The 14,109-nt window shown below is 41.2% G+C and overlaps 1 protein-coding gene across 14 annotated transcripts in view; it reads left to right on the top strand.

The window, feature by feature from the left end:
• asxl2 (ASXL transcriptional regulator 2) overlaps window positions 1-13,697 on the top strand; it is a 444,313-nt gene extending 430,616 nt beyond the window's left edge. For all 14 annotated transcript variants that reach the window (XM_068024020.1, XM_068024011.1, XM_068024034.1 and 11 more), the window contains 3 exons: window positions 1,651-1,756; window positions 2,791-3,544; window positions 8,778-13,697. In XM_068024020.1, the coding sequence (XP_067880121.1) occupies window positions 1,651-1,756; window positions 2,791-3,544; window positions 8,778-11,351 (3,434 nt within the window). In that variant the 3' untranslated portion in view covers window positions 11,352-13,697. The remainder of the gene's footprint in view (window positions 1-1,650; window positions 1,757-2,790; window positions 3,545-8,777) is intronic.
• The last annotated feature ends 412 nt before the right edge of the window (window positions 13,698-14,109 follow it).

Genomic DNA, 14,109 nt, shown 5'->3' with positions numbered 1-14,109 from the left:
CCGTCACAATTCTATGGGCCCCTCAACCTCCTAGCCTGTCTCCGGGGCACCCATTAAATCTAGGCCCTTGTGTGCAGCACTGATCAGTGATCTGCCATGTCGGTGATATTTGTAAAGTTTCACGATTGTTATAAAAAAGGACCATAGGTTCCAGTGTGAACTTGAAATCATTACAGGAACAGGAGTTGACCGTTCAGTCCCTTAGCCTGTTCCACCATTCAGTTAGATCATAGCTGATCTGTCCCTCAACTACATTTGGTCCTGTAACCTTACCTAACAAAAATCTGTTATCTCTGTCTTGAAAATTACCATTGAGTTAACATCCACAGCCTTTTAAGGGAGAGAGTTTGAGATTCCTACTGTCCTTTGTGTGGAATAAGTGCTCTTTTCTGGACTTCTCCACCAGAGTAAATAGTTTTTCTATATCTATCCAATTGAATCCCGTAATTATCTTAAATACCTTGATTAGATCATTCTCAACCGTCTGAACTCAAGGCATTGCAAGCCAAGTTAACGCAACCTGTCCTCATAATTAGGATGAGGAATTAGTGTGGTAGGGTATTGGAATAGATCTCCTTCTTATGTTTTGTCATAACAGTAAGTACTGAGAAGTACTTATTGATTTGCCATTTGTTAGTTCAGTGATGCACATCAGTCAAAATCTCAGAAGAATCTGGACCTAAAATTACAGTGCGTGATATAAGCATTCCAATATTTGATGTGCTCTTCTGAATTCCTATCTCAGCAATTTTAGGGCACCATTAACCCATATAAAATAAATGGGTTAATACTTCAAGTAGTGGAGTTGAATTTAAGACAAATATGTTCAGACTTTGTCTGCTAATATTCCAAAGCCTATTTTCTAAGCTGAAATGTTTCTATTCTGGGCTGTTTTAAATTTAAATTCGTGGCTGAATTTCAAAATAACATGCACTACTTTTGCTTGAAGCAAGTCAGTGTAAGCTGTGTACTATATTAAGATTAAACGAATTCTGCAAAGCTGTTTGGATGGGGAATTATTCATCCCCAGGCTTAATATGTTAAGCTCAAGTTATGTAGGGAGAATTGCTAGGAATAAAGTGGTTCCAGTTTTTATATTTGAGCTGAAGAAATAAATCTCGTATTTTGAGGTGATTTTTTATTTGCTGAAGATTGTGGTCATTTGAAATATTCTTTCAATTACATCCAACTAGGCAGAATGTCTAGCTCCACTCTACAATGTTCCTGCTAAGGCTAGAACTGTACTAATTTCTCTGATACTACATTTATTTATTTTCCTTCCTATTTTTAGCACTTTTCAATTTACAAGTAAAAATAAAAACACGCATATTCTTTACTAATCCAAGCAGATTCTAGCCAACCAGCAATCATTATGGTCAATCAAATCTGTTTTGGATGTAAAGAAATCTGAGTTTGTCATTCAGAGGCAAGTTTGCTGCAAAATATCTATCTATTTTAATAACATCTGTTTGATAGAATGGATTAGAATATTTAACTCAGGGGGTGTGCAGTGGTAAATCAGACCATTTGAGCTCCATTTTCTTATTACCTTTCTTTAAAGCTGGCTGGAGATGAAGAGCATTTACACCAGTTCAGTGCACACTGTACAGCACCTTCATCAGTTCTAACTTTCTGCATATTTATCTGCAGGAGAGTTCACTCCAGAGATGCAGCTAAGAATACGACAAGAGATAGAGAAAGAAAAGAAGGTGGAACAGTGGAAGGAAAGCTTTTTTGAGAATTACTATGGTCAAAAGTAAGCAATTCCATCAAATGTTGATTTTTGTTTTGCCTTCTATTGAAGTATATCTCATTTGAGGGTAATATATTTAATTCCTAGCAGAGGATTCATGTTTAGTCATTAATGGCACTGTTACAGCGCAGGTGCTGGTTTGACACCAACAGTATGAGCCAACAGTTTTAATTAGAGTAGTTTTTTTGTTGATAAAGTGTAAATGAAACATTTCTTGAGTAGAAAGTCAAACGAAAGACTGTATTTAATGTACTCACTAGTAATTAACTATAACATTTTCCATTACATTATATAGGACAGTTACAACTGCCAGTTAAGCATAAATAGATTTTTTTCAGACAAACAGAGGAAGACAATTGATCAGGATGCTAACACTTCTTCAATGCTGACCAGTATTCTTTGAAAAGTACTTTTGATTAGTTCTAACCCACAATGTTTGCCAGAATATCAAATTAATTATCATTTGCGCTATACGGTAGCCCACTTCATTGATTTATTTATTTTTTATTTAGAGATACAGCACTAAAACAGGCCCTTCGGTCCACCGAGTCTATGCCGACCAATAACCACCCATTTATACTAATCTGAGATTAATCCCATATTCTCTGCCACATCCCCACCATTCTCCTACCACCTACCTACACTAGGGGCAATTTACAATGGCCAATTTACCTATCAACCTGCAAGTCTTTGGCATGTGGGAGGAAACCGGAGCACCCGGAAGAAACCCACGCAGTCACAGGGAGAACTTGCAAACTCCGCACAGGCAGTACCCAGAACAGAACCCGGGTCGCTGGAGCTGTGAGGCTGCGGTGCTAACCACTGCGCCACTGTGCTGACATTAAATTGAGATAAATCTAAATAATCTGAAGGTGTTTTATAATCATTTTTATAATTTTAACAATTGAAGATGTAATTCAAGTTATTTCTTTTAAACATACAGGCATAAAAGTACATGTTTTTGAATAAGTGTTGAAAAAACCTTTTAGATTTTTAAATGTTTTTGACTCCTTGCAAATAACTTCAACATTTTGCAGTTCTGGTATAAGTCTGGAAGACTCAGAAAAGCTGACTGCATTATCGAATAATGTTGAGGATTGTCAACGCCTTCCATCCAAACAAGCCGCTCTACAGTTAGCTGCACCAGAAACTCCCATCAAGCCTGAAACACCAGTTGAACCAAAAGGGGAAACAGACAACAAAACAATAACCAAAGAAGTAGAGATGCTAAAAGTAGAAGAAAAGGTTGAAGAAACAGAGAAATCACCAGCCTATTCAGAACAGTGCGACACCAAATCATCTCCAGTTATTAAGAACCATGAAGACGCCAGATCCTCTGAGATTAGTAACCTATCTGAGAAGAAGGTGGACCTTGACCATAGTACTTCAGTGCTGCAGCAAGATAATCAGACTTCAAAAGTAGGCCATGTTATCTCCCCAGAGGCTAAAGTCTTGGTACCTAAGCCAGAATTAGACCAAAATGAGCCCAAACTGCAGCTGAAGTCAGAGAGTTCAGAAATATCTGAAAGTAAAAGTCCCGAGGCTTTCGATTCAATGGAGAGCATGACCCATGAGCCTTCCAAACAGGACCAGGTTCTAAAACCAGATTCTACTGAAGAAATGGAAGTTACTGCAGAGGGTCTGAAGAGGAAGTCTACCAACGAAGGAGAGTCTCTGCTCAGTCCTGAGAAAAGACCCCGCATTGTGGGCCATCAGTTATTTCGGACCCCACCTAAGGACTTTCCCAGAAACAAAGATGAGACACATGAACTCAAAGTCCCACCTCTTAAGGTACTTAAAATCTTGATCTTTACCTATTCCAGGTACAACCTGCAATGTTACTGGGAGTCCCTTGGCCTACATAATGTAACTTAAACTATAGTGTCACTTGGAAAAAAAATGTATTTCTAGCTGAGTCTGATATTGAACTTAGGGTATACTGGTTAAAAGGAGGTGTTGCACCTGTAATAAATAATAATGTTTACAGCTGGAAGGAAATCTTGCATGGAATCGCAGAATGATGCAGCTTAAAAGGAGATCAGTCAAACCATCTTTGTGCTGGTTCTTTGAAAGAGTTATCCAATTAGTCCCACCCAACCTACTTTTACACTATAGCACAGGAAATCATTTCTTTTCAAGTATTAATCCTATTTCCTTTTGAAAATTATTATTGAATCTGCTGCCGTTACCCTTTCAGGCAATGCATTCTAGCTCATAACAACTCACTGGGCTGGATTTTACCACGCCCATGAGGTCGGGTTCTGTCGCAAGAGGGACCAGAATATGGGTCCGGCAGCGGCCCACCAGGGAGGCCGACGTCAGGAGGGTCCGGCCCGATCCTCCCGGCGGTGGTGAGGCTCCATGGCGGCCCCCCTCGCCGCTGTGCGACAGGACCTCAATTTCAATATTTAAATTAATAAAATGAGTACATTTAAATAAACTTACCTTCCATCTTCCAGGCCTGCCGCGATCCTCAGTGCGGCGGCCATCACTCCCGCGCCTTCAGTTCCCCGTCCCAGAAAAGCCAGCGTGACACTGGTGGGGAGGGGGGAGGTGGTAGGATTCTCAGTGTGGGTGGTAGGGACGGGATCAAGTAAATGTAATGGATGCAGGGGATGGTGGCAAGAGGTGAACTTTAAACCTTGTGCAGTCTGGGTGGGTGGGGGAAGATCAGATTTAAAAGGTAAGTGTTTTGGGGGGGGTGGCAAATAGAGTCATAGAGTTATACAGCACAGAAACAGGCCCTTCGGACCATCGTGTCCGTGCCGGCCATCGAGCACCTGTACATTCTAATCCCATTTTCCAGCACTTGGTCCGTAGCCTTGTATGTTATAGCATTTCAAGTTTTTTTTAAATTCATTCATGGGATGTGGGCATCACTGGCTAGGCCAGCATTTATTGCCCATCCCTAATTGCCCTGGTGGTGGTGAGCTGCCTTCTTGAACCACTGCAGTCCATATGGGGTAGGTACACCCACAGTGCTGTTAGGAAGGGAGTTCCAAGATTTTGACCAAACGACAGTAAAGGAACGACGATATAGTTCCAAGTCAGGATGGTGTGTGACTTGGAGGGGAACTTGCAGGTGGTGGTGTTCCCATGTATTTGCTGCCCTTGTCCTTCTAGTGGTAGAGGTCGCAGGTTTGGAAGGTGCTGTCTAAGGAGCCTTGGTGCATTGCTGCAGTGCATCTTGTAGATGGTACACACTGCTGCTACTGTGCGTCGGTGGTGGAGGGAGTGAATGTTTGTAGATGGGGTGCCAATCAAGTGGGCTGCTTTGTCTTGGATGGTGTCGAGATTCTTGAGTGCTGTTGGAGCTGCACCCATCCAGGCAAGTGGAGAGTATTCCATCACACTCCTGACTTGTACCTTGTAGATGGTGGACAGGCTTTGGGGAGTCAGGAGGTGCTCATTTAAATACTTATTAAATGTTGTGAGGGTTCCTGCCTCGACCACCCCTTCAGGCAGTGTGTTCCAGATTCTAACCACCCTCTTAACCTCCTGCCCCTTAACTTAAATCTATGCCCCCTGGTTATTGGCACCTCCACTAAGAGAAAAATTATGCCCCACATAATTTTGTATACATTAGGTCCCCCCTCTGCCTTCTCTAAGGAAAACAACCCTAGCCTATCCAGTCTCTCTTCATAGTTGAAATACTCCAGCCCAGGCAACATCCTGGTGAATCTCCTCTGCACGCTCTCCTGCGCAGTCACATCCTTCCTATAGTGTGGTGCCCAGAAGTGTACACAGTACTCCAGCTGTGGCCTAACTAGCGTTTTATACTGCTCCATCATAACCTCCCTGCTGTTAAGTTCTGTGCCTCAGCTAATAAAGGCAAGTATCCCATATGCCTTCCTAACCACCTTATCTACCTGTGCTGATGTCTTCAGTGATCTATGGACAAGTACACCAAGGTCCCTCTGACCCTTTCTACTTCCTAGGGTCCTACCATCCATTGTATATTCCCTTGTCTTATTAGTTCTCCCAAAATGCATCACCTCATACTTCTCAGAATTAAATTCCATCTGCCACTGCTCCACCAATCTTACCAGCCCATCTATATCGTCCTGTAATCTAAGGCTTTCCTCCTCACTATTTACAACGTCACCAATTTTCGTGTCATCTGCGAACTTACTGATCATACCTCCTATATTCATGTCTAAATCATTAATGTACACTACAAACAGCAAGGGTCCCAGCACCGATCCCTGCGGTACTCCACTGGTCACAGGTTTCCAATCGCAAAAACAACCCTCGACCATCACCCTCTGCCTCCTGCCACTGAGCCAATTTTGGATCCAATTTGCCAAATTGCCCTGGATCCCATGGGCTGTTATATTCTTAACCAATCTCCCATGCGGGACCTTATCAAAAGCCTTACTGAAGTCCATGTAGACTACATCAGTTGCTTTCTCCTCATTTACACACCTAGTCACCTCCTTGAAAAATTCAATCAAATTTATTAGACATGATCTCCCCCTGACAAAGCCATGCTGACTATTCCTGATTAATCCCTGCCTATCCAAGTGGAGATTAATCCTGTCTCCCAGAATTTTTTCCAATAGTTTCCCTACCACTGATGTTAGACTCACCGGCCTGTAATTACCTGGTTTATTACTACTACCCTACTTGAATAATGGTACCACATTCACTGTCCTCCAGTCCTCTGGCACCTCTCCTGTGGCCAGAGAGGATGTGAAAATTTGTGTCATATCCCCTGCAATCTCCTCCCTTGCCTCACATAACAGCATGGGATACATCTCATCTGGGCCTGAGGATTTATCCACTTTCAAGCCCGCTAAAACCGCTAATACCTCCTCCCTTTCAATGCTAATTTGTTCAAGTATATCACAATCCCCCTCCCTGATCTCTACAGCTACATTGTCCTTCTCCATAGTGAACACAAATGAAAAGTAATAATTTAAAACCTCACCTACGTGCTCCAGCTCCATACACAGATTGCCACTTTGGTCCCTAATGGGCCCTACTCTTTCCCTGGTTATCCTCTTGCCCTTAATATACTTATAAAACGCCTTGGGATTTTCCTTTATCTTGTCCACCAGTGTTTTTTCATGCCCCCTCTTCGCTTTCCTAATTACTTTTTTGAGTATCCCATACACTTTCATTATTCCTTTAATGCCTCCGCTGTTTTCAGCCATAAGCCTCCTTTTGTTTCCTTATCCAATCCTCTACATCCCTTGACATCCAGGATTCCCTGGACTTGTTGGTCCTACCTTTCACCTTTACAGGAACATGTTGGCCCTGAACTCTCACTATTTCCTTTTTGAATGACTCCCACTGGTCTGATGTAGACTTTCCTACAAGTAGCTGCTCCCAGTCCACTTTGGCCAGATCCTGTTTTATCATATTGAAATCATCCTTCCCGCAATTCAGTACATTTATTTCCGGTCCGTCTTTATCCTTTTCCATAACTACCTTAAATCTTACAAGAGTTATGGTAACTATTCCCGAAATGCTCCCCCACTGACACTTCTACCACTTGTCCGGCTTCATTGCCTAAGATTAGGCCAATTAACGCCCTTTCTCTTGTAGGACTTTCTGTGTGCTGGCTCAAAAAGCTCTCCTGGATGCACTCAGACTATCCCAGTTAATATTGGGGAAGTTGAAATCCCCTATTATTATTACCCCATTATTTTTACACCTCTCTGAGATTTGCTTACATATGTGCTCCTTTATCTCTCCCTGACTGTTTGGAGGCCTATAGTACACTCCCAGCCAAGTGATTGCCCCCTTTTTGTTTTTAGGTTCTACCCATATGGCCTCATTTGATTACATAGTTAATATAAATGTTATTGGGGGGTGGGAAAGGGTCATTAGAAATTTATTAGAGAACTTGTGAGGGGGGGTGTAGCTTTAAAACTTTACAAATGGCGCCTGCGCACAGGCAGCTGACACCATTGCTGGGGACGGACAGCCCACCCCCTCCACGTGATTCGGGGGCGGTCCGCTCCGGCTATTTAAATGAGCTCAGGAGATTGCAGCGGCTTTTTGGCATGTGGGCCGCCATTTTTTGAGCTCACCACTGAGATTGGCAACGGGCTCTTAAAATCCAGCTCACTGTGTGAAAATTGTTTTCTCATGTCGCTTCTGGTCCTTTTGCCAATTACTTTAAATCTGTGTCCTCTGGTTACTAATCCTTCTGGAACTGGAAACAGTTTCTCTCGCTTTACTCTACATCTCTATTAAATCTCCCCTTAACCTTCTCTGCTGTAAGAAGAACACACCCAGTTTTTGTACTGTCACTTTGTAAATGAAATCTCTCATCCCTCGTACCATCTCCGCTCCACCCTCTCTTCAGACCATTACATCCTACCTAAACTGTGGTGCCTGAAATTGCCACAGTACTCCACCTGGGGTCTAACCAGTGTTTTTTAAAGATTTTTTTATTTTATTTCGAGATACAGCACTGAAACAGGCCCTTTGGCCCTCCGAGTCTGTGCCGACCAACAACCTCCCATTTATACCAATCCTACATTAATCCCATATTCCCTCCCACATTCCCACCAATTTCCTAACACCTACCTACACTAGGGGCAATTTACAATGGCCAATTTACCTATCAACCTGCAAGTCTTTGGCTGTGGGAGGAAACTGGAGCAACCGGCGGAAACCCACGCAGTCACAGGGAGAACTTGCATAACATTTAGCATAACTTGCTTCCTTTTGCAATCTATGCCTCCATTTATTAAAGTCAAGAATGAAAATGCGTTAGGATATTTAATTTCAATTAGTTTCACAGACACAAGTGGGCACAGAACCTCTTCAGAAGATTTCTGCTAGTTCCTGAAGTTCGTGCCTTGCCCAATATAAAAAGTCAGTCAGTAACTATGTACTTTCACTTTGGTTTTAAACTTCAGTAAAGGACCGGAAAGCCTTATGTTTACGAAACTGTATGTAACTTTTAACACAATAATCCATGAAACATTGCTCCTACCTATATTTAGATAAAAAGCTCAATATGTATTTAATTGCCCTTTCAATTTTTTTTCCTTCAAATTCCTTACAGATTCCAGTCTCAAGAATCAGACCTGTGCCTACCCAGACTGGTCAGGTCTCTCCAAGGGCCACTTTCCCACCGCTCGTCACTAGTCCTGGGAGAACTGGAGCCAGGACTCTTGCAGACATCAAAGCTAAAGCTCAACTTGCCAAGGCGCAACGTGCAGCAGCAGTCGCAGCTGCAGGTGGAGCAGTTCCAGGCCCAGGTCCAGGGGGAGGGAGTGCGGGGGGAGGAGGGGCTTGGACTGGGATCAGTAGAATCTCAGGGCAGGGGAGCACACTGGACCTGGACAGAACTGGAGGCAGGAGAAGTATTGGAGGGCCCTTGTTTGATAGTCCAGGAGAACCATCCAGAACGTGTGCAGAGGCCACGACCAAGGCCCCAACCAGTATGGATACGAGAACACAATTACAGCAAACCCCCGTGGCGCAGTGCATATCTGCAGTTAGCAGCGCAGACCCCAGCAAATCCACAACCACAGTTACAACACCCCCATTAACATTATCAAGTGCATATGCAGCAACATCTGTGACTTCACTATTAGCCTTGCAGGGAACTCCAGTGATGACAAACATTACTGCAACAAAAGCCCCTGCTGCTCCATTGCAGACGCAAACTATAAACCGGATTTCCAATCCAACCTTGAGAGAAGTTTTGAAACCTGTACCTGTTTTCAAAGATTCCGAGTATGCAAAGGCAGCAACTCAAAGCTCAGGAAATTTTGCAGTGCACAATAAACCAGGTGAAGTGAGTAAACAGCCTTTGATAGACTCTAATGCCAGAGCATCAAATGTGGACAGAAAGCTGCCTGCTGATACTCAACTGCTCTCGGTTTCACAAAGGGGCCTTCAGGTTCCATCTTCAGCCAATGTGTTCGTCACAACAGCTGGTTCTATTTCTGTGGCAACTGGAGGCACAGCTGGAACTTTGAAAGTGACCTCCCCAGTTTCTGAAGCAATTACAAATGTAGAAAGCCCTGTAATTACATCTGCTATGTCTACACCATTATTTTGCACTTCAGGTGATGTACACAGCCTTAAAACACAAAGAACTGTTTGTGGAACCATGCCAAAAATCGGTTCCTCTATCCCTGCAAACAATCCATTGGTTACACAGTTGCTCCAAGGGAAAGAAGTGCCACTAGAGCAATTCCTGCCGAAGCCTCTAACCAAAGTAGAGATGAAGCCTGTATATCAGTTTTCTAAAACTTCACTCAATGATAAAGTGAAGACATCACCTGATGGCACATTAGTAGTATCTGTGACAGTGGGAAGTGCCACCACTGTGATTCACAGGTCTGGTGAGGTAACTACTGACCTTATCAAAGGAAGACAATCTCAGACAATACCAGAACAAGTTGTTGGATCAATTAATCAGCACAAACAGCAGGAACAGTTTGATCAGGTCTCAAAGCACAGTTTTACCAATGAAGAGCTGCAAACCAGAGACACTGATCAAGACTGTACTCAACCAGAAATGCTCAACAGGACAACACAGGAGAGGATACAGCAGGCCATACTGAGTAATGTGCAGAGTCAAACCTTAGTTCCTGCACCTTTACAGCATGATGTCAACAGCTCAGCTTTTCCCTCTGGAGGTGCTTCAGTTGGTCAAAGATCAAGATTTGGTTTGATGGGGACAAAGTCTGCCCTTAAGCCAGCTGTATCTGGTCATTACCTTCTTAATACAGCTACCTATGGAAGAGGTTCAGAGAGCTGGAAAAGAGCCCATGTTCAGAGCGCTGAGACTCATGTTGGTATTAATGGTCTGGCAGAAACATCTGAGAAGGACCTTAAGGATGTCAGAGCAAAACAAGTTGATGGTAGCATTCAGGTTACATCAGAATCAATAAACAGAACAGTGTCCTGTCATCCTCCATCTGTATTAATCAAAACAGAGCAGGATTGCACACAGGTGGGTGATGGCATTGCCTGCCCTCGAGTGGATAATTTGGTCAGTGGATATTTGAAAGTGGAAGCTCCCACACATGAATATAGACACACTGGAAAGGAGAACACTCCTTTACTGCCTCCTGCACAAGTGGCTGGTATATCTGTGACTAAAGAATTCTTTCAGGGAATCCAGTCAAATTTAGCCCATGGTGGTGGTGGCAAATTAATGCAAAATCAGCAAGACCCTTACAGGATATCCAGCCTATCTGTGGGATTTCAACAGCCTACCCAGCACCAACAAAAGCTTCCACCTTATGGAAACCGTGCAAGTTCCCAGTTTGCATTTAGACCTGTTCATAGCAGCAGTATCAATGTTCCTTCTGTTTCATCTGTAAACCATTGCTCTGCAGTCACAGGAATGTCTTTGTACAGCCAAGTCTCAAATAACTCTGGAAATATGGTGTCATTCTCCGTTACTGTGACAACACTTCCTGGTGGTCAGTCAATAAATACAAGCAGCCATGGCCAATCTGCCCAAACATTTCCTGAAGGTGGCAACATGGAGGATTCACCTTCCAAATGTTATTGCAGGCTTAAAGCCATGATTATATGTCAAAGATGCGGGGCATTTTGTCATGATGACTGCATTGGACCGACTAAATTATGCGTTTCTTGTCTGGTGGTACGATAAATAAACATGTTTTCCTTTGTTATAAAGAAAATTATCTGGACTGGCATATGCCATGCGCAAGAGAAATATTCAATCAGGAAAATGTTTATATCAAGTTTATTAACAATGGCACCTTGTTCTAGGCTTCTTTGGCTGGTATGTGTTAAATGAGACAGAGTTTGCACTAAAGATCATGTTCAGATTTTATTGTTCTATTTTTTTCAAACAAAATTTTGAACAGAAGTGAACAGGGTAACTAGTAGACACTTGTTAAATTATTTAAATGCCTGCTCATATTAACAAGGGCCTGGTGTATTTTAGTTTTTCCCCCACTTTGGCCTCTAATAAAATTGAAGTGAACAAGCAAATTTGAAATTTTCACAGCCAGCAAACACTGCATTGGCTGACGTCATTGCTTCAGCCTGAAATAAGATTTGTGAGAAAAATTTATCTAAGTCTATGGGCTGGATAATGAACTTTGAACTTGTCACAATGGATGGCTAGTTCATTAGAGTCCAATAACTCTTAAACACAAAGCTGAATCTGCTTGTTAATTGCTGTGCTTGATTTTGATTTTATGGAGATTGGCAAATGTTAGAATACAGATAATGCAGTTGTAATGTCAACAAGTAAAATTGAGTACAGTCAGGATGAGAGGTCTGTAGAGTTTGTTATGAATTATAGAGCATGTGCTGGCATCAACTTACTGCAGAACGAAATGCACCGTTTCTGAATTTAAGCGAGAGAAACTCCACCAAACTGCTTGATCAGGCAGTAAATTTTAAAAACTTTAACCATCAGATTGTGTTTGCAGATCAGCAAAACCTAATTGAGTAAAACTCAAAAGGTGCAATTTTGCCAATGGTTATTATCATTAAGAATGTCGCAGTATCAGCATATGAAAAACCCATGATAATTGCATTGTATGTTTTCTCACAGTATTTCTAAACTCTTTTGATATCTCAATTCAAGGAACAATGAGGAGACGATAATAGGATTTTAATCTGTTCCATTTCCAGGAATAATTATAGGATAAGCGGTGCCGAGGAATTTCCAGATTATTTGTTTCATATTTTTTAATGAATTTTTTATTTAAAAATATGTATTAAAATAATTACGTCCCAATATGTCTCCTTTTGTCGTAGAAAAGTCATTCCTCAATGACAATTTATTGATCCAAGTCTTAGAAAAGTTTGTCAGACAAGCCCTGTGTCTGTGAAATAACAAAAGTGAAGCTCTTATTTTCTGACAGCTCAGCATTTAGTACTTACAGAGATCTTAGTTTCTCGAGCAAGGCAACACGTTGAATGTCGAATCAGTAGTAAACAGCACAGCTCTAAGTTCAAAGTTCGGACATACTAGTGCTCCCTAATCCACTACACACAGGCCAAATCCAGGCCCTGGAATAATTCCCAGTCATCAGGAATGCTCCTCCAACAATAATAGGTGAGCATAAGTGAAACCTGGATAATTTCAATTGCCTATGACTTTAGTAGATTTTAGAGGGCAACGATAATTTTTGAAGCTTGTGGCAGAAAGTTTGAAAAGGTTAAAGATGTCTTGCAGTGGACAGCTTTTTTAAGGGGCCAACAAAACAACCTGATTTGTTGATAATGGGAAGATTTTTTCTCCTTTCCCCTTTAATATGTATACCTGCATACCATAATTGTCACTCAACCCATGACAGTAGCTTTACCAAGTTTTTTTTAAAAATTGTGTCATTTTTGGCTTTGAAAGGGTTGTAAAAATAGTATGAATCTTATGACTGCTTCTTGTCTTTGAAGACATGTTAATATTCTGCCTTTTTGATGCAGATTTTGAGGGTCTATTGAGTTGTTAATGGAGAAAATGTAAAAATAAATTAGGCCTATATATAGTTTTTAAAAAAGCAATTTTTTCACAAATACCAATATAGAAATCACTATTTTTAAAATAATTTTTAAAGAGTTTTAAAGAATAAAAGATGTTTCTTTTACTTTATATTGGTTGCACATCATGTTTTCTGTTAAAAAGAAATAAGTGGCAAAATATTTAACATTTACTTCCCAATAGTAGTAATGCAAATAAATCCACCCAATGGCAGATATAAGGTTGCATGGTCAGTAACATTGAAAATACTCAATACTTAACCATATCAGTAAATGGTCTGTGTTGTCATAGAGGCAATTGAATTATTGCTACATTATGCCACTTGTAAAGAACATAAAATCTTTATTTCTGGTATTGTCTTTGTTACAGATTATATTTTTCTCTCAAAAATTTTAAAAGCCTGTTCTTATAATGGAGAATGTACATTCAAAATATAGCTCCTGTATGAAATGTATTTTATCACCACATCAACAGCAAATAAAGATAGCTGTTATATCATTTGTGTTTGTAATAATGGAAGCGGTTGCTACATTTGAAGATTTGATAAACCATATCAATGAATTGTTTGAGTTAGTCATGGAGCAGCATTGGGTTGTGAATGAGATCTGGTTTTAGGATTGAAAGGTGTATTCTGGACTTACAAGTATTTCCTTCTGCTTCATATATTTTAAATACTTGATACTGAGGGACTGAAATTCATCTTGGGTGGAGTTGAAAACAGGTGATAGCCTTCTTTATGATCCACCCAACGGTCTTTTCCACTGAAATAAACAGAAGAAGAAAATCAGAGTAATGTATAATAGGCTGACAATTCACTATCGCCTGTTTCGGGCTATTGCCCTTTTGAATCCTAAACAATATATAAATGTTTACAGAAAACCATTTTTATTTGGGTTCCTTTTTGCGCCTT

Source organism: Heterodontus francisci, chromosome 3 (assembly GCF_036365525.1).
Source record: "Heterodontus francisci isolate sHetFra1 chromosome 3, sHetFra1.hap1, whole genome shotgun sequence".
In the NCBI taxonomy this organism is placed as follows: Eukaryota; Metazoa; Chordata; class Chondrichthyes; order Heterodontiformes; family Heterodontidae; genus Heterodontus; species Heterodontus francisci.
The sequence above is the reverse complement of the archived record's forward strand: the minus strand, read 5'-3'. Positions and strand labels throughout refer to the sequence as shown.